The sequence below is a fragment of the Rattus norvegicus genome, chromosome 7 (genome assembly GCF_036323735.1).
Source record: "Rattus norvegicus strain BN/NHsdMcwi chromosome 7, GRCr8, whole genome shotgun sequence".
Taxonomy (NCBI): Eukaryota; Metazoa; Chordata; class Mammalia; order Rodentia; family Muridae; genus Rattus; species Rattus norvegicus.
In genome coordinates, this window is record NC_086025.1 from 65583527 (window position 1) to 65607931 (window position 24405).

Genomic DNA, 24405 nt, shown 5'->3' on the forward strand with positions numbered 1-24405 from the left:
TCACTCACTGAGAACATGAACTCTGACAAGGCTGTCTACCCCAGCAACTTCCCTTAAAGGAAGGACGATGCCGGATCAGGTGTCCCCAAGGAAGAGGGACTTGGGGTGTGCCCTTAGAGTGGGTGATGGGAGGGCTGAAGGTAGGTGCCAATGCAGGGCGATTGCAGTGATCTGCAGCTGGCACAGGAGGAGGGGAGGGGTCTGGAGAGGTCAAGCAAGGGGGCTCTGGCGTAGGCTGGTGAGGAGGAGAAACTGAGGCAGTGTTTCAGGTTTTCGGAGGTGTGGAAACAGGTCTGCAGTGGAAAGGAGGCAGTTTGCTAGCTGGATCAAGGGTTGTAGCGTCATCTGGTGGAGGTTTCATGGCTGAGAGGAGTTGGGTTGGGGAACAAAACAACACAGGGAGGGGCTGGGGGGAAAATAGGTAAACGCTTGAGCATAGGAGACCTCTTTCCATTTACCAGGCCGTGGGCATTATGTATGAAGATCCTGTAAGACAATTGGATCTACTGTGCAAATTGGAGCCATTGTCTAGAGGGTACTGAATCCAGACCTTATTGCAGAGGTGTACAAGCTTTGATACCCTCCAGTCAGGCGTTAACTTTAGAGATGTGAGGTTTTCCGGAAGACACCCATCAGGTGACAGGGATGTTACTGAACTATTCGCATCGGCGTCTTGAGAGAAAGTTCAATAACGAGTTATAAATGTACTACCAGGTTAGATGTCCAGGCCATCATGTGATGACAACACCTAGGGGATAGACTGAGTCCCAGACTCACCAGAAAGTGTTTCCACCTAGGCCTAGGGACTTCTGAAAGGTGGCAAGAGCCCAAGGGGTTAGGAATCGCTTTCGAGAGAGGAAGTCACCTAAGGGTCGAAGTCCTACCCTGTACATCAGCCAGGAGGCCAGTCATGAGAACAATAACCTAGAAATGCCAATCCCTTAGCCCATATAGGCTGGTTAGGCCTTTCTGGGAGTAGGGGATCGGGGCCCTCCCCACCAACTGGAGGAAAAACCTTACCAGTCTGCCAATATTTGTGAGAGAATTTCAGCAGTCTGGTATCAGGAAATGTGAGACTGTATGGTTGGTGTGGGCCCATCCGACTGAGTAACCCATGTGGCAGAAGCTAGCCCAAGTGGTGGTCAGCAGCTCACGTCCAGACCACACCAGGCCACAGTTCCATGTGAGAGAGGTTTATTGTGGGGGGGGAAGGTGTAAGGGAACGATGGAGATGAAAGGGAAAAGAGAGAAAAGGGGGGGAGGTCAGGAAGGCTCTGCCTTTTATTTAGACTGTGACGTAACCACTCGCAGGTGGAGGTGGGACATGGGCCAGGTGGACACTTTGGGACCCTGGGAATGTATGGCAATTGCATGGCAACAGATGTGCCCGTCCCTGTTGCCTACGGGTGAAGGATTTGGAGGCGATCTGCAATCGTAAAGCAGCTTCCTGACTGTAAAGCTGGTTCTTGATGCCAACACTGTACACCCTGCAACGGTTCCAGCATCGAGCTTTACCACTGCTCCAGAGTATCTGCTGATAAGAGCAATAGGGGCTGAGGGATGCGACTATCTTAGCAGGAGAGAGGTCCTCAAAATCCTTGAGCGGCCTGCGCCCTACAAAGTGAACACTGGGACTTTCTAAACAAAGGGAGGTTGAGGGTATATTTTTCTGCAGTGAACCCATGTCCCTTCAACTGTGAATTCCTTAGATCCTTACTGTCAAAGCCACTCCTCACACAAACTGAGTCTCTCTTACTCTTCTGACCACAATGTGCACTCTTGTTGGTGTTAGGGCTTCGAGAACTCTGTAGGATTAAGGAGTCCCTAGAATTTCCAGATAAAGTCAGAATAGGAAAGTGGACGTGACTCTGTCTCAGGAGCCTCAGGGCTGAAGAGAAAGCCTCAGGGACACCTTCCTGATTCATGGAGGTTCCCTCCTGAGATTCTCGCAGGAGCCAAATGACAGTGTCCAGCTGCTCCTTTTCCCTATTCTGGGAAGGGTGGGCCGGTCCCATTCCATGGCTGATCCTGTGAGTGTCCAACACTGCAGCTCTTTTTATCTTTGGGTTGCTGTGATCTGCTGAGGTAGATCAGGAGTCCAGCTCAGCCCAGGGGGCAGCACTTTCTCCTAAAAACAGTGCACCCCAAGCAACCCACTCTTTCTTCTTCATCCAGGAAGGGGAGGGGTGGAGCCTAGAGTCAGTACTGCAAAGGTTGGAAACAGGCCCACTGTCGAGCCTGTTTCTAGACTTGCCCACCTGCAGCCCCTACTCAGTCTTAACTGGAAACCGGAAATGAAAGACTATTGGGTTCTAGTGGCTGAGTGTCTAGGATTGGAGGAATGACACTTGGTTGTATACAGTGCAGTCCTCATGCATGGATGAGTGAACCTGCCTCGTGTGGCATCCAGAGTCCCTCTGTGTCCCTCTGAGTATACTGTGACTTCTCCCAATGAAGAAAGCTGGGTGAGGAGGAAAGAAGGCTCCTCCAGGGATGTGTCATGCAGCCTTGGACCACTTTACAGGGCACTTCCTGCTGCGTACGTGTTGTTCAGTCTCACCATGATGCTCTCGAGCCTCTACCCATGTTTAGGACTGTAGATCGGGCCTGGCTGCTGCCCCTTCCCCTGTGGAGTCAGTGTGATGCTCAGAGAGGACAGAAATGGGTCCAATCTCTGGACCAGCCTCCTTACAGGTTACGATATGCAAAGATGCTATTGGGTTACTTTGTAAACGACGGGTCTGGGGGTTACCTGGAAGAGAATGGGGGACAATGGACGCAAAGAAGGACGCCAAGACAAGAGTCTGGTCAAAGCGACAATTTTATTTTTCTCCAAGGCTGAATTTATACCATAACATGGGTAACAGAGGGAGGGGGGAAGTAAGAAACATTTACGCAGGCCTAGGACACAATATTCGTGTGGTCAGGGAGTAGGCTGATGTTGACAGGTTGTCAGAAAGGTCATAGGTTTATTATCTATTAGTCAGCAGGATGTTGGTTTTTCAGAAAGGTTACAGCTCATCACATTGGGTATCTTTTTTTTTTTTAAACAAGTTAAAACTAAATATGATTTTATTTTTAAGCAAAAAATACAATATTTTGAGAGGTAAATTCTGTAGGTCAGAGACTGATTTCCAGCTGAAACTTCTATGTCAACAGTAGTTTTAAATCTACAGTTAAATGAGGCCATTAATAAATCGGGACGCTATTAGGACTTTCTCCATCTTCCCACTGTTCAGAAGCAGCAAGTGGGCTAGGCAATTCAAATCCAAATTGTTCAGAAAGTTTGTTTAACTTCTCTTCTAAGAGAATATTTTTCTTCAGTTCTTCCTTATAATTGTACTTCAGGTCTTCAATTTCTTCAAAGAATGAAGGATCAAAATTTTCCAGTTCTTTTTTCAGCTTTTTAATTTCCTCCTTCAAATGTTGCTTTTCTACACATTGGGTATCTTGACGTATCATATTTGTATTAGTCTTCTGCAGCTGGCTGGGGATTTTCCATGAACCCAGTCATACTTAATTCTAACCATAATAATAACATCAACAATGGAGGGCTTCAAGGGCATCGCTCCCAATGTTACTTCAGTGTGATTCGTGTATGAAGGTGTAAGTGTGTATATGTGTGTGTGTGTGTGTGTGTGTGTGTGTGTGAATGTGTGTGGATGAGTATGTGGGTGCATGTATGAGTGTGTGCATGCCCATGTGAGTTGTGTGTGAGTGTGATGTCAGACTGTGCTTGCTTTTAGTGTGTGAATGTGTATATGTGTGTATGAGTGTGTGTGTGTGTGTGTTTCTCCCCCCCCCCCCCAGCCTCTATCTCTCTCTCTTGTAATCCAGGACCTTGTTTTTGTAGCCCAGGTTTGCCTTGAGTTCACAGTGCTCCACTTCTGTCAGCTTTGTGGAATTCCTAGGTTATAGGAGTGAGTTGTCATGAACAGATCTTTCTCTGTTTGGAGAATGTTCTTCAAATGTACCGCACAGGAGCATCGGAGACTCTTAGCTCCTTTACGTCTTTTCTTGGTCACCCTGTTCCTTTTACTACCCTGATGCTGGAACTAACACTCCTTGTAAGTTTTATCACGAATTGCGTGAAATGTTGCAGGGTATTCTATTATCATGTGTAATATTAGTGTTTGTATATGGTGTTCAAATAAAAAAACGACAGCAAGGCATGATGGCACGCCCTCATGATGCCGGCGCTGATGACACTGAAGTAATGTAGGAAAGGAGGAAGCCTGCATGAGTGTAGTCTGGGTGACTGTGTACTGTTGACCAGGCACCACCATGACAAGAACAGAGGCTTCAGACCCATGGGAACTGGCAAAGTTTTTCTCTACATGGGTCAGGCTCAGAATTGGCAAAGCCTCCTTCCTCTGGCTCAAATTCAGGTGTTTGTGGATGACTGACCAGTGTGTAAATACTAGCAACTGCAGCTTCTGCCTTCTGGAGGTTTCCAGCTGAGACAGCTGCCTTCAGACAGGACTAGCCAGCCCCTCCCCTTTGCTGTTCAAGATGAAGGAGCTGAGGCTGCAGGGGAGGGAGCTGACCCTCATTGCTCGCACAAGCCATCAGAGGCCAGCTTTTCTGTACATGTGTCTGTGTGTCTGCCCTTTCTCACTCCCTCATCTCCACTAGTCAGGTTTAAGGTGCCCAGCCTGTCACGTCATGGCAGGGAACAGATTCCCAAACTCCATTTAATAATTGTGTTTTCTGGGAATCTGTGTAAAAAAGAATCCAACTAGGGTTAATCAAGCTTGTTTATGGCGAGTACAACTCAAGATGCCTGTAGTTAGGACAATCCTTTCTCCTTCCCTTGCTCAGGAAGTCAGACTTCCTGCCTGGAGACAGCGCTTCCTCTTTCTATGAAGTTATTCAGCTTCTCGGTCACCAAACCCTTCCTACCTTCTCCTTTGTCTTTCCTGCAGTTCTAGGGAAAATAGTGGGTTTCTGAGAAGGATTCTAAGCCTATTGAGAAAAATCTAGATTCGGAGAGGATTTTTTTTTCTCTTAAATGTGAGTTTGGGGGCAGGGTGGGGGAAGGGAATTGGGAACTGAGCCCAGGATGTCACTGATAAGCTATATCATCAGATTTCTAGAAAAGTAAGAAAGTAGGAAAAAACCCTTATGAGACAAGGTCCTACTGCCCTGCAGGCTGGCCTTGACTTTGTGGCTCTTCTGGGTCCGCCTCTGAAATGGCTCACATTACAGGTGGCTGTAAATGTGTTTTTATGCCATGCCTTGGTTATTAATAGCAAGTACCTTCATTCAGAAAGTCCCTGTTTCAAAGCTCGCCAGCCTCTGGGATGTTTGTTAATTGGAGCCTGTAAGTTGGTTAAGGTGGAGAATGTGCTGTGAAATATGTGTGTATGGATCCTCCCATGGGCAGAGGAGGTGCAAGAAATCAAGAAGGCTTTGCTGAATAATGAGCTATGTTTCCTTCGGGGGCAGGACAGGAACTAGCTAAGAACATTTGTCTATCAGACTAGGACAACAATTCGAAGGACTGAGGTGGGACCCAGATAAGCTTCAGAAGGCCAGCAGTCGGGAGGAAACAGAAGGCGCCGTGCCCCTGCCTACCACAGCCCCTGCTGCCCACAGTCTTTCAAGTCTGAATAGCAGTCAGGCTCCTTTTGACTCAGTTTGGTGCCTGTTCTCTTGCAAACCCTCTGGCTGTAGCTGTTGGCCATAGTGGGCCTGTGGAATTCATACAGGGAGAGGCAGGTGGTGGTGAGCCACGCACAGACAAGCAGACCCTCACCATGGGCTGGGACCTAGCTCTGGGATCTGCTGGCCAGACAGCTGCATGAGGTTGTTGGCTGAACATCAAATCTGAAGAGAAAGGAGCTGAACAGTGGAGGAACAGGACCTCAGACATACTGGAGACTGTGACCCTGGACATCAACAAGCCATAGAGCATGGCTGTAGTCTCTAAAGGGTAAAGGGTGTAGGGAGAGGGAGGGAGTGGCTTCCTGAGGTACTACCTACATTCCTGTCTGCATCTTGTCTGTGTGTGAAAGGAACAACCTCTTTACTGGCAAACTTCCTCAGAGATCTGGGAGGCTTGGAGGGAAGAATAAACCACAACAGAAAAACAACAAAATAATAATAAAAAGTCTGCTAGCTTCCTTTTCTTACCCACAAGCCATTATGAGCCTGGGAGGTGGGAGGCTAGGCAGGTTGCCAAAGTTTGGGGCCCAGCTGAGAGCTGAAGTGCCTTCCTTGCTGGGAAAGAGAACTGAGGCATGAGGCGGTATCCTGAGCAAGGCCTGTTGATCTGTTGGATGTGTGTGACATATGGACAGGTAATATTGGGACAGAGCATAGTCAAGAATATGCCAAATCTTTGCAGCAATACGCTCCTCAAAATGGCATCACTGTGGTTTTCAGCCCCAGGGGCCGTACTTCCTGGTTCCCTGGGTTTGCTTTCTCATTGACCCAGGTCCTGCCTTACGTGTGGATTGGATTTTGTTTCTTCTTCTGAATTCTCTATAGCGCCTCCCTTTGGAGTACATTAGTGTTGGCTGTAATGGAGCCTGGCTTCTCCAAAAAGGACAAAACCAGCCCAGTGGGCCACATGGGGACCTTCCAGGATGCCAGGGACAGGGTCAGCCTGGAAGCCAGGGGATCTCTGGGGAGATGTTTCTGGCATTTATGACTGATCCGAACACAGTGGGAAGAGGAAGAGATCTCTATCCAGAGTTCTGTGCTCCCACTGTCATCTTCATCATTACCTCGGTCCCTCCTTCCTGCTCTACTTATGTCCCCAAATGTGGATGTTTAGGCCTCTTGGGTACCACATGGCCATGATTGCTTCTTAAAAATATCCAGGCATGGGGTTGGGGATTTAGCTTAGTGGTAGAGTGCTAAGGCCCTGATTTGGTCCCAGCTCCGAAAAAAAGAAAAAAAAAATGTTCAGGCACATCGCAATTAGGACCATTATTTTGTCTAAGACTTACCTCTGATTTCTTTTAAATTTTATTTTACTGGTCTAATTAAAACATTTTAAGACATTCTCTTGTATCCACTCTGGTGAGTTGTGATAGGTAATGTGTGGGTGGGGAATGGAGAGGTAACAGGGCTCCACCTCTCTATATCTGCCCCAGGGTTTTCCTGAGACATTAATCTTGATCCCAGGGAGCACAAGGAATACAAACTATGTCTTTCAGATGAGGAATTGTATATACATGTGCATAGTAAGCCACCATTCAAGGCTCCGAGGACCCATCCTTCACCTGCCCCAGAGTACTTTGCTTTTTGAGATGGGGCATGAGCAGGGGCAGAGGAACTGGACTCAGTTTATCTAGTTCTGTCTCCCTCCTACCTCCTTAGGGTATGTTTCAGTGTGGCCAGTCCTTGCTCTCTCAAAGGGTGACCATTTTACTTTGGAAGACTCCTGTGGACACTGAGTGAGCTTGAGAAAGCACACGGCTGCCTGAATTCTCAGGCCTCACGGGCCAGCTAGGTGAGCAGATCTGGCGTTTGAAAGTGGGAACCACTCTTAACATTGTATACGGCCCTACGGTTCTCAGCCTACAATTTTATTGAGTCCAGGCAGCCACCACCTGGGCAAGAATCAGTAGAGAGGCCTAGAAGGTGACTGGATCCAGGGTAGGCCTACTCCAGGTCGTTTCTGAATTATTCTCTTCTGGGGCTAGATACCTCAAATGTATCTGTGTCTCCCAAGAACTGAATGCCTGCTGCCCCGCAGCCGGATCAGCCCTTAAGGAGCATTGCTTTGTCCTAGGCATAATGTCCTTGATCACTGACTTACCCAGGGGGTCAACAGAAACCTGTACAGGACATGCCATGGCCTCAAGGAAAGTATGAAGCACGTAGGTTTGTCACCCACCACTGCCCATCTCCATCACCTATGCACCTTGGGTCTGCCCTTTAGAGATGGGTTGATGAACCCCATACCATTGGTACAGAATGACCCAGTCTTGTGTGAGGACTAAAGTTATGTTTTAAGTTTAAATTACTGTGCCTAAGAGATCTGTTGAACAGAAGTGCCTCTAACTGTAAGCCTCTCTTGCCCAAGAACAGAGAACTCCCTGGAGTGTGGGGGTCTGCTGTCCAGGAAAGACAACAAGCCACATGTTTTCACTTCTGTAAACAAGGTCGGTTGCCCCAACTGTACAGCTCCCACATAAGGTGTGTGTGTGTGCGGTGCTATGTCGAGGTGGGTGCTTGCCCCCATTTGGACAAGGTGGGAAGTCTATAACCTGCTGGAATTTGCTTTAAAAGCAGCTAAGGTAATACATGGTCATTCTTTGGGAACCACAGGTGTCAACCTAGGCATCGGCATAGTCCTGGCCAGTATTTAATAAGTGTGCTTCAAATCTGTCTCAAAAAATTCTACTAGTTATTCTCACCCAGGGGGGTTAACAGTTGATGTGATACTCTCTTTACCTGCCTCCACTGGTAAAGAGTAGGGCACAAAGACATACCCATTGCTCCCCTTCTTTAGGGGAACTTTTGCTTCAGATTTCTGTATCAGACCCTCTAAACAAGGACGAGGTCAGCCAGTGACCTTTCTCATCCTGATGACCCTGGATGTCGAACCTCGAAGCAGTACCAGGTCCCTGAAATGTACCCAATGCTGGGCGTGGCCCCTCTAGGCTCACACACCCAGCTGATTTCCTTCTTTCCTTTGCTTCAGCAGCATCCCCGCCTGACTTTCTGCGAGCTCTCCACTCACTCTCTGTAATCTCTCTCTGGAAGTGCTGCCCCTGATAATTTTCAAATCTTGGCCTCACTCTCCCTATCAATTATCTCCCTTGGACCCAGAACTCTGCCCAAGCTCTTCTCACGGTTTCAGTGAGTTCATTGCCCAACCTCATCCCGTCTGGCGGCCCGGCAGTCTCAGAGAACCTCAGGTCAGAGATATCCATCCCCTAACTTCCCTCGATGCTGTGTCTTTAGCTCCTGACTTCTCTGACCATCATCTGCTGTTTCGTCTGTCCTTGGCCCCATACGTTCTCTTCGTTTCAACTTCTGCTCCCTCTCTCTTGCATATCCAGCTAGCCACAGCATCACGTGGTGCGTTAGTCCCTCCCTCGTTCTGCCACCTTCCCTGCCTTTTAGGCTCTCCAGTTTGAACTTCCTAAAACGTGCCTGGTCCTTGGGATAGAAAGAAAAGATCTTTCCCCAAGAGCCCTTTCCTCGGGGAGCCCGTGAGCCCTCAGTACTGGGCTTTTACAATGACCAGGTCACCAGCTAGTAGGATTGGTGGAATCCTGGGCTGGTTTCCGCCGGTGGAGGTTCCTTGCTGGTAACTCGACTATCACTTGCCTTCCATCCCCCAAGGTTCTGGTTGGTTTGGGGCGTTTTGTTTGTTTGAAACAGGATCTCATGTAGTCCAGTTTTTTGGCCTCTGGCTAGCTATGTAGCTAAGGATGACCTTTGAACTCCAGATCCTACTGTTTCTACCTCCCAAGCGCTGAAACAAATTCGTGGAACCACACCCAGCTGTTAGAGCCTCTCTACTTTTTAGAAGCTGAAACTCGTATCTCCAGCCTCTCCGAGAGAGACTCGGGAGTCAGGAAGTGGAGTCACACCCAGCCCGGGAAAACCCTGTGTTTTTTATCACCTCTCATGACGGAGACTCACCATCTGCAGAGAACTTCGTCATTGTGGCCCCTGCCTGAAATCCCAGCACCAGGCAGAGGCAGGATTGCCACCCGTTTTAAGTCAGTTTGGTAAGTTCAGGCTAGGCCAGCCAGGGCTGTTAGGAGACTGTGTCAGCATCTAAACCAAACTAAATTAATTAAAGATCTCTAAGGGCTGACGAGCTAGTGTTCGTTCCTACTGGAACTGGGAACTTGCAATTCAGCTTTTGTTTGCTTCGTATTAATGATTTTGTCTCTCTCTCCTTTTTTCTTCAGATAATACAAATTAAACCTGTTGACTTACCTGAATGCATGGCAGGTGGTTTTGATCCCTAGGCAGGAGGTAAAACTGGGGTGGGGTTTTCTTAAGAGAGCTTGGGTCAGAGCGGAATCCTTTATCTCTTGTGCCCCTTCCCAGAATGCACTTGCGTTCCCCCGACTATGAATCTCCCCATTTTTGGATCCCGCCCTGAAAGGTGGAGAGGAGAGATGGAGAGGCCAGGGCAGTGGCTTTGTCAGAGTGACACACTGCAGGTTGGACTTGAATTTCTTGCATCTGAGCTAATTGCTGTGGTAATGCAGCCACCTATAAAATTACAGAGCGGCTCGCCCAGATGCCCATATCTGTTGCAAGTCTCAGAAGCTCCCCTTTCCTGTGGGTTCCCGAAGGCTGCCTGCTGGGCTCTGAGCATCAGCCTATCCTACTGCCTCCTAGGTCGGTCCTCGGACATCAGCTCCAATGGCCGCCCTCACGGACTTTGCTTTTATGTACCGTTGGTTTAAAAATTGCAATCTGGTGAAAAACCTCTCTGAGAAGTATGTCTTCATCACTGGCTGTGACTCCGGCTTTGGGAACCTGTTGGCCAGACAGCTGGTTGATAGGGGCATGAAAGTGCTTGCTGCCTGCCTCACGGAGGAAGGGGCTCAGAAACTCCTGCAGGACACCTCCTACCAGCTACAGATCTTCCTCCTAGATGTCACTAAGTCGGAGAGCGTCAAGGCAGCAGCCCAGTGGGTGAGGGACCAAGTGGGCGAGCAAGGTGGGGTGAACTGCATTTTTCAACATCCTCTCTCTCTCTCTCTCTCTTCATCTCTCTCTCTCTCTCTCTCTCTCTCTCTCTCTTCATCTCTCTCTCTCTCTGTGTGTGTGTCTCATCTCTGTCTCTGTCTCTGTCTCTGTCTCTGTCTCTGTCTCTGTCTCTGTCTCTGTCTGTTTCTCTCTCTCTTTCTCTCTGACCCTGATGTCCAAATGGGGTTGGAAAGTTGAAGTAGAAACAGGCTGGGAGATTCTGGTCCTGTAGAATCATGGTTTGGCCAACTGACGTGAGGAAGAAACACCCTGAGGAAACCCCCCTACCCCCCCACCCAGGCAGCAGCTAGAAAGTTCTGAATGTCCAAACCTCTAAAGTGGTTTAGAGATTTCAGGAGTCCCACTGTTGGCTCCATGTTTCTTGGCAGGCTCAGGCTAGGGACAATCATTAAAGGGGCAAAAGGTGGAATTCTATGGCTGAGACAGGCTGGTCTCGTCTGTACATTGCCATAGATATTGCTGCCTTTGGGGGTGGGGGCTTGCTCCCACAGGGAAATGAACCTATGCTGGGGGCTGTCCCAAGAATATGTGGGGACTTGCCTGGTGGGCCTGTAGCATGCAGAGTGTGGACACAAGATGCTCACTTACGAGTACAGAAACTGGGAGAAGTACTGGCTCCTGCAGGTCGAGGCTAGACCTCTGCCCAGGTCAGGCCAACAACTTTAGCTCCTTGCTGATTTTCTTTTTAGCCCTGTCTAGTACATGCTACATTTTAATTTTTTTAAAAAAAGTATATTATTGTTGTTTAATGATTGGTGTGTGTCTGTGTGTGTGTGTGTGTGTGTGTGTGTGTGTGTGTGTGTGGCATGCATGAGGTCAGAAGACAGCATTGGTTCTGGGGATCTGGAAAAAGAAAGGAAAGTAGGAAAAATGTGTGTGTGGAAGTCACTTCTCTCTTTCCACTGTGTGTGCCCTGGGGATGGGGATCTTCAGACTTCTGCTGCAGGACTTTCTGCTGAGTTATCTTGCTGGCCCTCTCTTTATCATGTGTTCTCTGCTGCGGTAGCCTTCTGAGAGCGGGCTTTGTGTCTTTTTTACTCACCCCATGTCCTGAGTGTGGAGGATGAAGCCTAGCACCTATGAAGGTGCTCAGCAGCTGGTTTCTGAAGAGTTAGTTAATGAATAATTCATCAGGGGTGAGCCTCTTGCACCATGCTGTCCCAGCCTGTTTCCTGAATGCAGCCTCCTCCAGCCTTTGGTGTTCCTTACTCATTGGGTGTATCATCTCCTGTTGCTCCTGCAACAAATTCATGCAAATGAATAGGTTTAACAGCACACATTTATTACTTCATAATTCCTGAGGAAATAAATCCGAAATGCTTCTTGATACTCAAGGTCCCAGCAGAACTTTGTTCATTTGGGGGACTCTAGGGCAGAGCTCACGTCCAGGTTTCCCACCTTCAGAGGTTACCTACATCCTAACAGAGAAGCCTCAGATTCTAACATGTCGGTGGTCTATGCTCCGGAGAGGGCCATACACCACTGATGCCTCCGAGAGTGTGCTGGAGAAGCACACTATCATTCCTTAGCTCGTGGGTCATTTCCTCTTCCAGTAAGCTTGGGCTGTGTCCTTTTATTTTTCTTTTTTAAAAAAGATTTATTTAATTTATATATGTGAGTACACTGTAGCTGTGTTCAGGCCACCATGTGGTTGCTGGGATTTGAACTCAGGACCTCTGGAAGAGCAGTCAGTGCTCTTAACCACTGAGCCATCTCTCCAGCCTGGGCCATGTCCTCATGAAGGTATTCCATTTCTCTGGTTCTTTGGCTCCTGCATTCTTCTCTCGCTTATGTGTCTTGTGGCTATGTGGGCTTACCCAGTGAACTTGAGATAATGTCTCCTAGCTCAAGTTCAGTTGATTAACTGCCTTCCCCCTATAGCTCTTTCCCAAGCAGCCTAACAATTCCCGGGTTCTGGGAAGGCGACATCTTTGGAGGACCGTTATTTTTTGTGTGCCACCTGGCAACATCTTCTGTGTAAGAAGCATGAGGGAGTGTGTGAGGTGATGCACACCTGCATCTCAGAGCAGAGAAACTGAGGCAGGAGGTTAGAGAGGCTCTTGTAAGCACAGACAGCCATAGAGCGCCGACTATCATCTAGTTATTCTTTATAGGGAAACAAAGATAATAGGTCCCATTTCCTCAACTCACTGTCGGAGGCACCGACAGTCCACGGCCCTCTCTGGAGCACAGATCACTGACGGGTTAGAGTCTGAGTCCCAGGAGGCTCATTTCCTCTTCTGTAAGGCAAGAGAGTTCCCTCAGCTGGGAAGGTTCTAAGTCCTGACAGCTTGTGATCTCCCTGTAGTCTCTCTAATTTGAAGAAGAGCTAAGATGGGGAGAGGTGTGGCTGAAGTGGGGACCCCAGAGCTAGGGGAAAGACGGGTCAAACTCGAAGAATGCATCCTGATCTGCCCGTAGGAGAGAGTAGCAGCAAGAGGGTCTGTGCTAATCAATGGGACTGCACCAGGGAAAGGAATGGAAGGATCAGGGGGATGGGCTCATGGCATCCCTAAGGAAGGAAGAAGCTTCCATTGTCTTTACCAGAATCTCTTCCGGTGGGATTTCTCTCAGAAGTTAAATACACAGAATCGAAGGAACCTTCTCCGACAGCCCCTTCCCCTAGCAAGATTGGGGGAATAACTGTGCTAGCGTTGTTTGATGAGGGACCCGAGGCCAAGGGCGAGAAGGGATCTATCCAAGGCTGGACCTAGAACCAGACCTAGAACCTGAAGTTCTTCAACCCTGAGACTCTGCAAGAGCTGGGTATCCATATTGATTTTACCCAGTCCTACTACCTAATTTAAAGAGATAACAATTTCCACAAATAGTTATTAAATATGCCTTTGCATTTATCTATAAATATTCTTACCACACTTCTCTTTCTGATGTCTGAGCTCCTGGAGGTGTAAGAGCCTGACTTAGTCATTCGATGTCTCCTTTGCTTGTTAACTGGCCCAGAGCAGACACATGAATGAATGAATGAATGAATGAATGAATGAAGTTTGCTAGATGGATGCACAGATGGACTAGTTTGGTAATAGTGAAGTGGAACTTTTTTTTCTACTTAGAAGAATTGACAAAAGAATGCGTGGTGAGAAAATTCAAGCATTAACCCATGTGCATGAAAGTGTTGTGTCTCTTACTCCGTGTCCCATGCACAGCGAGGGTTGCAGCTGCTACAGAGGCTGGTCTAGTTGCCAGACCATAAGAATCAGGAACCCTCTGACCTGCCGTTTGCCAGCTCCCATGGCTGTTCTAAGCCACAGCACCCTGGAGCACATCTGCTCACTGTCCTTGTGTGCTGTTCACCTGCTCTGCCATCCTTAGGCAGAGCCGTTGGGTGGTGGCCCCTGGAACGTCCTCAGAGGTTTTGCTGATTGCCGTGTGATTCTGTCTACCTATCTCTCCTACCCTAGGCCTCTGGGCCCTGGTGAACAATGCTGGAGTGGGCCTGCCCAGTGGTCCCAACGAATGGTTGACCAAGGAAGACTTTGTGAAAGTGATCAACATAAACCTGGTGGGGTTGATTGATGTCACATTGAACATGCTGCCGATGCTCAAGAAAGCCCGGGGCAGGGTGGTCAACATGTCCAGCTCTGGTGGCCGAGTGGCTGTCATCGGTGGCGGTTACTGTGTCTCCAAGTTTGGTGTGGAAGCCTTCTCTGATAGCATCAGGTGACGGGGTCCTGGTACCAATCCAGGTGGGGATCTTGGGGCTTTGCCACAGTAATGGAGGCCGGAGAGTGACAGTGTGTGGGCAGTGTAGTTCAGGGCGGGGGTGGGGGGAGAAGCTCAAATAGCAGCTGGTGCCTTCTCCAAGGACCAAGAGAGAAGTGAGGAGGAAACTGTGTGGGGTGAGGATAGAAGACCCTTGGGTGGACCCAGAGTGAGGGAAACCCTGATAGGTCTGTAAGGGAGAGAGAGGAGTGGGGAGGGAGAAGAAAAGAGAGGAGGGAGAGAGAGGGAGGGAAGGAGAGAGAAAGGGAGAGAGAGGAAGAGAGAGGGAGAGAGGCAGGGAAGGAGAGAGGGAGAGGGAAGGAGAGGAGGGAGTGAGAGGGAGAAAGAGAGGAGGGAGAGGGAAGGTGAGAGAGAAGAGAGGAGAGAAGGAGGGAGGGAGGGAAAGAGAGAGGGGAAGGGGAGAGAGGAAAGATTGACTGACTGACTGACATCCCAAACAGAGAGAGACCTGGAGCAGAGGTGCATCCGGAAGCCCTCAGAAGATGCAGGCCTTTTACAGACCCTATTCCTTTTGTCATGTGGGTGCTGTAGGGCTGAGTGGGAAGAGGCCTGGAGGAGGCAAGGCCTTGGCCTAGATTCTTCACTGGCTTCCTGTTGGCTTGGCCTAATGCAAATTGCCACAGACTACTGATCAGTTGGGGGAAGGACTGGAGCCCTAAGGAAGGCTTACTTGCATGAAAGCAATGTTGAAATTAGCTTCTGTGGTAGGATGAACACTTTCAGGTTCCCAGAGAGATAGGTCCTTCCAAATGTGTCCCTGATGCTTATCATTATGAGGCTAAACCAAGTGCAACTCTTAATCTCACAGGCGAGAGCTTCATTTCTTCGGGGTGAAGGTCAGCATCATCGAGCCAGGAAACTACAAGACATCCATTCTGGGCCAAGAAGCTCTGCAATCACGCATGAGAAAGCTGTGGGATCGGCTGCCACAGGAGACCCGAGATAGCTACGGAGAGGAGTATTTCCAAACCTGTGAGTCTCCAGGCAGAAGTGGGCTTTCTGAGGAAGATCTAGAGGTTTGGGGTCACTGGCTGGATTTCAAGTTAACGGATGACGGATGAGGTGCAGCTCCAGAGAGCATACAGACATAGTAGCAAAGCCAGAGCTTGAGATTAGAGCCCATGTAGCAGAGCCACAGTGTGGGGACAGGGAGGGTGTGTAGAGTGATGCTGCCTGCTCCCACACTTGTCCTCCAAACATCAGGTACAGATAGACCTAGCTCTGAGAAGAGAATTAGCAAAGCAACAAAGAGCACGGATGCTGAAGCCAGACTGCCTGCTTCCAGGCTGTCTTAAAACCTCCTATGTAGCTCAGGATGACCTTGAACTCTGGACCTTTCTACCTCTGCTTCCCAAATGCTGTCATCACAGGAGTATACCACCAGGCTCCACTCCACTGGTCATCTTATGCCTCAGTCTTTCATCTGTACACAGAGCCTGTGGAGCTGAGAAGATATCCCAGTCAGTAAGATGCTTACTGAGGACCCCAGTTTGTATCCCTAACACTCACATAAAAAGCAGAGAAGGAGGAGTCATAGGGTCTGCTGGCAGTCAGTGAGCTCTAGGTCCAGTGAGAAACTGCCTCAAAAAAAAAAAAAAAGAAGACTTGAGGAAACCACCACTGGGCATGTCACCCACCCCAGGCAGGCCTCCACATGCCTCTCCCTCAAGATGCTGTGAGAGCTGCTGTGTAAGAATAGCTTGCTAAAGAGGGTGACAGGTGACAAGCATGTGGAGCTGAGCCTAGATGGCTCCCAATCTCTCACCAAGTAAGCAGGTGACTGTGACCTTTGGAGTTCGGAGGGTGGCAGAAGGCAATCTCAGCAGGAACATGAACCACTGGGGCACGTGAGTGAGTATGTGAAGGGGCAGTGGAGGAGGAATTGACAGTGGTGGGCATATCCTAGTAGAAGGGAGAAAGCCATTCTGAGGATCAGAGGGCCCCACATCCCCTTGGAGTATACTGAATTGGAGATTTCAAAAGGGGGAGGTGCCATGAGACTTCCTTCTGCAGTATCTCCTTGTTGCAGCTCCCAGGGCCTTCAGGGAGAACTCTCCTGGCAGCCTCCTCCTTTGTGAGGGTAACTCTTGATGATAGACATATGCTGTGACACAGTTTGCTGACGTGAGTTGTCTGGCTGCCTGCCAAGGGAGGCAGAGCTGGCCCTATGCATGTTCCTGAGGGAAGCAGCCATGGGTCCTGCCCTATTCCACACCCTCCAGATGTCAGCAGCTTGGGTCCCTGTGGCTGAGGCATTGTTGGTGCTGTTTAGGTCAGATATAAGTTCTCCAGGTTCAAGTTTCAACTGTCTCCTGGAAAGGTAGTTAACCTCTCAGTTTTTTCATTTGTAATGAGTTACGGTGAGAATTCAGTTCGCACACACAGACTCACACACATACATACACAAGACATACACATACACACACAGAGAGAGACACACACAGACACACACATACATACACATACACACAGAGAGAGACACACAAACACACAGGCATACACACACAGACACACAGACACAGAGACACACAGATTTGTAGAAACACTGGGTCCCTGTAAGAACAATCTAAATTCAAACCGTGTGGTTATGGTCATTCTCTTCCTTTAGATTGAATATGGCCTTCTTTCTACCACTATGCTGGCACTATAATGTACCTACACGCTATAATTTTTTTTTCCTTACAAAGATAGAACTTTAAAGAATGATTATTCAGCCAGGTGGTAGTGGAGTACACCTTTAATCCCTGCGCTCAGGGAGGCAGAGGCAGGCTGATCTCTGTGAGTTTGAAGCCAGCCTGATCTACAGTGTGAGTTTTAGGACAGGCAGGCTACACAAAGAAACCCTCTCAAAACAAAACAAAACAAAACAAAACAAAACAACCAACCAACCAAACAAACAAACAAAAAAAGAAACAAACCAAAAACAATAGGATATTCAAAGGTGCACGGTGGTACAAACCTCCATTCCCAGCACTCAGAAGGCTAAAGAAACAGACCATCCTGAACTACATGGTGAATTTGAGGCCACCTTGGGCTACAAAGTGAAACTTTGTCTCAAAAATAAACAGAAATGATCCCAAATCCAAAGGGACGTGTTTGTAAAGTATAATATTCAAAGATGTTTGAGGTGTTGGTTTTCTGCTCCTGGGACAAATCACTGAGATGATCAACAGAAAGAGAAAAGATTTATTTGCCCTGCACTGTTGAGGACTTTCAGTCTAGGATTAGTTGACCTTATAGTTGCGTTGGGCCTGCAGCGATACAGTCTATCAATTGCTTGCAGCTGAGCAAAACTTTTCATCTCCTGGCAGGGAGGCAAAAGAGAACAAGAAGGGTCTGGGGCCTCACCAGCATCCCCTCGGAAGGCTCCTAGAGATCTAAAGACCTTTTACCTCACTTACCTTAATCTAAAGATCTAAGATTGCCTAATAACACCAAGCTGGGGCCCAAGCCTTTAATGAATAGGTCTTTTGGGGGATACCTAAGATCCAAACTATAGCAGTGTATGTCAGTCTGTCAGTCAATCTGTGGTAGGTCTAAAACTGCCCAGGAGTGTGAGCATCTCAGTGATGCATTTTCCTGAGGCAGTCTCCCGATTTCTTGGTGTTACTTTTAGCCCTATCTGGGGCAGAACCATATTAAAGTGGCACATAGTCCCAGAACAGGACAGCAAGCAGAGGACAATGTCCTTGTTCTGATGGATCCCAGGGTAAACTGCAGCCAAATGGGTTAAGGAAGATCTGAAGAGGGACTTCTTGTCTCATCCTCACCCTGCTGGGAAGCCATCAAAAATTCCCCTTTAAGTTCCTTCTTAGGGAATATGTATGTATACGAAGCACAGGAGAAGGGAGCAGAAAGTTGAGCATTAGGGCCAAAGTGAAAAAGCCGGGTGCAGACACTTTCTAGAGAGCTGTCTCAATGATAAAAACTCTTTCTCAAGGACCCAAATCCAAATCCTACGCTCTCTGTCACCATCTTGGAGAGCAGAGTGCCGGGCGGGAATCTGTCTGTCTTTCCATTCCATGAAAAATTGTGTGAGAACCACCTCTGTATCTGGGCTCCTCCTTCCATGTCTTCCTGAGGACCTTTGCTACCTTCTGAGGCCCAGCTCCCATCTTCCCTTGACCTGCCTGGGCTCTACATCCCTGAGGGAGGGAGTGTGCAGAAACCGAGTACCTCTTCACAGTCACCCTTCTGCTCAGACCTCATTGGTGGTGTCCCAGAGCAGCATCACTAAAAGCCTTGTGAGAGTGAGCGTGTCTCTTTGAGGGGTGCGGGGGCAACATGTAGCTAGAGTTTTCTGCAGTTTCCTCCTCCTCAGGCAGCTCCTTACAAGCTGGCTAAGGACTCTTGAGTGCCATCGTCCAGGTCCACCAACTATCTCCAAGCATCCTGGAAACATCCTGACCTGGAGGGGTTTGGTTTTTTAAGATTTATTTATTTATTTTATGTATGTGAGTATACTGTACTGTCACTGTCTTCAGACACACCAGAAGACAGCATCAGATCCCATTACAGACGGTTGTGAGCCACCATGTGATTTCTGGGAATTGAACTCAGGACCTCTGGAAGAGCAGTCAGTGCTCTTAACCACTGAGCCACCTCTCTAGCCCCCCTGGCCCAGAGTTAATAGATGATTCACTTGCCTAGAGCAGGCCAAAGTCAGGACAGCTTTGCTACTGTTTCCCAGATTTAATACCTTGTTGGGAAGTCTGGCCCTCAAGGCCTCTTTCTCTGGAGTCCTTACTCTTGCTGAAGTTTGAATCCCACCCCACGCCCATTCTACACACCTATCTCTGTCCCAGAGTCCAGGAGGAGGGGCATGGCGAGGTGCCTGAGATGCCTGCTGTTTACCTCACGAGCATCGACAGGCTTGAACTACTCAGCCCCCATCTGGATCTCCACACCTGTGTGCAGAAGCACTAATTTTAATACTTTTCCCCCAGATGTTTCTGTAGACAACAGACTCACAGAAGAAAAATTAACAGCAGTAACTAGGCATCCCACTAGCCAATTGTTTCACTTAGTTTCAATTTGTGTGTGTGTGTATGTGTTTGTATGTGTATATATGTGTGTATATTGTGTATATGTATGTTTGTGTGTGTGCATGTGTGTATATGTATGTATGTGTATATGTATATATGTGTTTGTGTGTGCATGTGTGTATATGTATGTATGTGTATATGTATATATGTGTTTGTGTGTGTATGTGTGTGTACGTATGTGTATATGTGTGTATGTGTGTATATGTGTGTGTATTTGTGTGTACCTGTATATGTGTATGTATTTGTGTGTATATGTGTGTGTATTTGTGTGTGTGTGTGTGTGTGTGAGAGAGAAAGAGAGAGAGAGAGAGAGAGAGAGAGAGAGAGAGAGAGAGAGAGAGAGGGAGAGACTATGCACCTCTTTCATTCTATATCATCTACTCTGCTATTAATCACTGTTATGGTTTGAGTTGGAAATGTCTTCTGAAAGCTCACTTGTTACAGGCTGGGTCCCCAGGACAACAATATTCAGAAGTGAGGCCTTCTGGGGAGCCATTGAATCCAAGGGTTCTGATGTTATCAATATGTGCTTGTATGTGTATATGTGCGTGTATGTGTGTGTGTATATGTGTGTTTATGTGTGCGTATATGTATGTATGTGTGTGTATATTAGTATATGTGTATATGTGTTTGTGTGTGTGCATGTGTGTATATGTATGTATGTGTATATGTGTGTAATGTGTGTAGCCAGTGGGCTATAGTTCAATGGTAGAGTACTTGCCTAGTGTTTCTGGAACTCTGTGCTCAATCCCCAGAACCACATGTACACACACACACACACACACACACACACACACACACACACACACACACACACACACGGAGGCCAGGAAAGATTAGGGGAGACAGGTGTGAAAGCTCCCACTTGTAATTCCAGTATTTGAAAGACTAAGGCAGGAGGATTGCCACGAGTTTTGAGGTCAGTCTGTGCTATATAGTGAGTTCCAGGCCAGCTCAGGATACAGAGTGAGATTTTGTCTTCAAAACCAAACCAAACAAACAAAGGATTAATCTACTTATGTTTCATACTTCTCTCACGTGTGGAAGATAATGCAGACTTTATCTGGGCTCTAATTGAAATAGTGTGTGTGTCCTTAAGAACACGAATTTTGGGACTGTATTATGCCCTGTCCCCATCCCCCATCCCTCCTTCCTTCCTTCTCCACCTCTTGTCCATCTCTTGCTCCTTCTTGGACACCATGAGGAGAGCACTTTTCACGCTATCCCCTGATGTTTGACTTCATGGCAGTTCCAGAGCAGCAGGACTGAGTCAAAATAACCCTTCCTTTTATGTCTTTCTCTCAGAGACAATCATCTTTGCTATTCCCTAGGGTCCACATTATTACAAATAACCACAGCCTATGCTCCAGGTCAGACAGCTACCAAGTGATTTATTATAGAAGAATTGGGCAGGATCTTTTTGTTGATCATCTAATAAAACAGTGAGATTTCAGGACACAATTCTAGTGTTTAGAGAGAGAAAAATAAGGTCTGATAATGATCCTGTAAATGGGTGCTTAGGTGAGGGATACTGTGAATTGTGTGTAACAATCCTGTAAATGCATGCTTAGGCAAGGGATACTGTGAATTGTTTGGGGACTTGCTTTAAATGCTGAATTGAACTTCTGATAGTCAGGGACCGTGGATAGAATTCAGCGGGGAAAGCGCATTTTTAAAAAATAATAACAAAGGCTTTTGTTCTATCTTCCTTTCACCTCCAATGTCTCAAACAGACACTGACAAGTTGGTTAACTTGATGCGGACGGCAGAACCAAGGATCAGCGATGTCACCAACAGCATGGAGCATGCCATTGTCTCCCGGAGCCCCCGCATCCGCTACAACCCTGGGCTGGATGTCAAGCTTCTCTATATCCCCCTGTCTAAGTTGCCCACCCCCGTGACAGATTTCATCCTTAGCAGATACTTGCCGAAGCCAGCAGATAGTGTTTGAGCTGGCAAGCTCAAGGAGTAGCCGTTAGGGCGTAGGGGAGAGGGCAAAGGACCATGGGATCATGAGAGGTGGGCAGAGAACAGCATGCTGGGCTCATTCCCACTGCAGACTGAAGTCTCCTCCCATCTGCTGGGGCCTCAAGAAACCTGATGAAGCCCCTGCTGATTTAGAGGGTTGCAGCATAGGCCCCAAGACACCTGTCACCAAGGCAGGTACTTGTGGTCCTTGGCCTGGAAAGGTCGAGAAGAAAGCTGACTTCTACTGAATGACAAGCTGTCACCACCTCTGCAAAACACCTTGGGACAATCTAGCCCACAGGAGAATCCCGGCCCCCTCCCCCACAGCTCTCTAAGCAGGCGCTGGTTTGTGTATATATGAAATACGTAACGTGGCAGCAAGAACTGCCAGGGCATATCCAGAGAAGGTTTTAAGTAGTTTTTTTTTCTTTGCATTTCTCTATCTGTAGGTGACCGGGGTCCATATAACACTTGATTCTTTAATCACCACTGGTTAATGTTTCAGGTATTTATTGAGCACTTACTACCTACCAGCACCAAAGCACTCGCTGGAGGTATGTGAGGATGATGAAGTCATGAACTTGATTTTTTTTATTGTTTATTTTGTGTTTTACTTTGTTACAATAGCTAGCAGCAGAGATAGGACAGTGACAGAAGGGACAAAAATCAGAAAAAGGAAATTTGAAGAACCCTAGAGTTCAAGAGTTCCCAAACTTGGGTGTTTACCATGATCTCTCACTCAGTTAAAATGCATATGGCAGCTGGAGAGACAGCTCAGAGGTTAAGAGCTCTTGTGCCTCACAGAATCTTGGTTAGATCCCCAGTATCCACACGGTGTCTCACAGCCCCCGTAATTCCAGTTCCGGGGATCTGATGCCCTCTTCCGACCTCCACGGGTACCAAGCATACATGTAATGTGTGTAAATATATGCAGGTAAAAACACACCTACACATAGGTAAGATAAATCTTTAAGAAGTGAGTGCATGTGGCTATTAGCCCAAATGCTCGAATTACCCTAGATGCACAGAACACATGAAACTCAAGAAGGATAACCAAAATGCGAATGCTTCACTCCTTCTTTAAAAGGGGAACAAGAATACCCTTGGAAGAGAATAGGGAGGCAAAGTTTAGAACAGAGGCAGAAGGAACACCCATTCAAAGCCTGCCCCACATGTGGCCCATTCATATACAGCCACCCAATTAGATAAGATGGATGAAGCAAAGAAGTGCAGGCTGACAGGAGCCGGATGTAGATGGCTCCTGAGAGACACAGCCAGAATACAGCAAATACAGAGGCGAATGCCAGCAGCAAACCACTGAACTGAGAACGGGACCCCCATTGAAGGAATCAGAGAAAGAACTGGAAGAGCTTGAAGGGGCTTGAGACCCCTTATGAACAACAATGCCAACCAACCAGAGCTTCCAGGGACTAAGCCACTACCTAAAGACTATACATGGACTGACCCTGGGCTCCAACCACATGGGTAGCAATGAATAGCCTAGTAAGGGCACCAGTGGAAGGGGAAGCCCTTGGTCCTGCCAAGACTGAAACCCCAGTGAACGTGATTGTTGGGGGGAGGGTGGCAATGGGGGGAGGATGGGGAAGGGAACACCCATATAGAAGGGGAGGAGTTAGGAGGATGTTGGTCCGGAAACCGGGAAGAGGAATAACAATTGAAATGTAAATAAGAAATACTCAAGTTAATAAAGATAAAAAGAAAGAAAGAAAGAAAAGAAAAGAAATTCATGTTCAGACAGCAACTTGAATGAACCTCAAAAAAAAAAAAAAAAAGTGAGTGCATAAGGAATCTGGGCACAGTATCTCATGCTTGTCATCCCAACACTTATGGTGCTGAGACCAGAGGATTTTTGTGAGTCCAAGGAAAGACTAGATTACAAAATGGGACACTGTCTTAAGAAACAAACAAACAAAAAAAATCGTAAGAACCTGGATGTTAGAAAATCTGATTCAATAGACTTGAGGCAGAGCCCAGATCTATGAACTATGTACCAAGGACCTAAATGTTCCTGTGCAGCTGGGAGCCAGTGATAGTCCTGCAGGAGAAGCCACCAATGGGCTCAGAGTGGGAAGTCATTTTCCCAAAGGCCCCCAGCTAAGTGACCAAGCAGAACCCTTTTCCAGCAGGAGATGAACTGTTTGTAACATCTTCAAATAAGTCATAGAACTAAATAATTCATATCTTTAAAAGTAGCTACAAACTTCTGGGTTATATGAGCTCTTGATGAAAAAAAGTACTTTTTTGATCAAGTTGATATACTGAGTATCAAATCCAGAGCCTGAGCATTCTAGGCAAGCGCTCATCACTGAGCTATATCACCAGCCCACGGATTTTCAATTTGCTTACTCAGAAGCTCAGGATGGCCTTGAACTTGTTATAGCTTTCCTCAAACTCATGAATCTCCTGCCTCTGTTCCCAGATGATATGATCATAGACATGTGACACCAGTCCCAACAATAACAGCAATTAAATAAATAGAAATGTTCAAAAATGTTGCTGTTTGTGGAATAAAGGTCAAATATGATTATTTAAAAATCAAAATGTCTTTCTGTCTCATCAACTCCTGGATGAGGTTGAAGATAAATATGCCTTAGTTGTTTCTGCAAACTCTTTGCAAATAAGGCAACTGCCACAGTTTCTAGGAATTAACATGAAAATACAGCTAGGCTGGGAAGGGGACACATATATAATCCGCTACAATCTGTTAACCTCTATTCCTAGCACCAGGTTCAGGCAGGGGTAAGGGTGCATCCTTTCAATCAAAGCACTGAGAAGGTAGAGGCAAGAGGATCCAGAGTTTTAAGTTGCTCTCTGTTAGGTATGTGTGAGGCCAGCTTGAATCACATGAGACGCTGTCATAAACAGATGACACAGAAAGTGCACTGCAACTCTGAGGTCGTTAGAGAAAGTATGGAGTTTGGAGAATGAAGTA

At 47.4% G+C, this 24405-nt stretch overlaps 1 protein-coding gene across 7 annotated transcripts; it reads left to right on the forward strand.

The window, feature by feature from the left end:
- The first annotated feature begins 5199 nt into the window (after nucleotides 1-5199).
- Nucleotides 5200-24008, forward strand: Sdr9c7 (short chain dehydrogenase/reductase family 9C, member 7). Of its 7 annotated transcripts, XM_063264604.1 has the most exons (7): nucleotides 5201-5935; nucleotides 8039-8117; nucleotides 9438-9698; nucleotides 9885-10648; nucleotides 14118-14376; nucleotides 15248-15411; nucleotides 21218-24008. In XM_063264604.1, the coding sequence occupies exons 4-7, from the start codon at nucleotides 10348-10350 to the stop codon at nucleotides 21433-21435; spliced, it is 942 nt and encodes a 313-aa protein (XP_063120674.1). In that variant the 5' UTR covers nucleotides 5201-5935; nucleotides 8039-8117; nucleotides 9438-9698; nucleotides 9885-10347; the 3' UTR covers nucleotides 21436-24008. The 7 variants fall into 7 exon arrangements, with proteins under 7 accessions (XP_006241577.1, XP_063120674.1, XP_006241578.1 ...); XM_006241515.5 differs by having other exon boundaries at nucleotides 5200-9698; nucleotides 9885-9951; nucleotides 10324-10648; XM_006241516.5 differs by having other exon boundaries at nucleotides 8039-9698.
- The last annotated feature ends 397 nt before the right edge of the window (nucleotides 24009-24405 follow it).

Bases quoted from the DNA above. Each gene is read 5' to 3' on its own strand.
- Sdr9c7 (XM_006241515.5), top strand. From the start codon at position 10,348: ATGGCCGCCCTCACGGACTTTGCTTTTATGTACCGTTGGTTTAAAAAT. The intron at 10,649-14,117 runs GTGGGGTGAACT...CTCCTACCCTAG, and splicing joins GGACCAAGTGGGCGAGCAAG to GCCTCTGGGCCCTGGTGAAC. The intron at 14,377-15,247 runs GTGACGGGGTCC...TTAATCTCACAG, and splicing joins GCCTTCTCTGATAGCATCAG to GCGAGAGCTTCATTTCTTCG.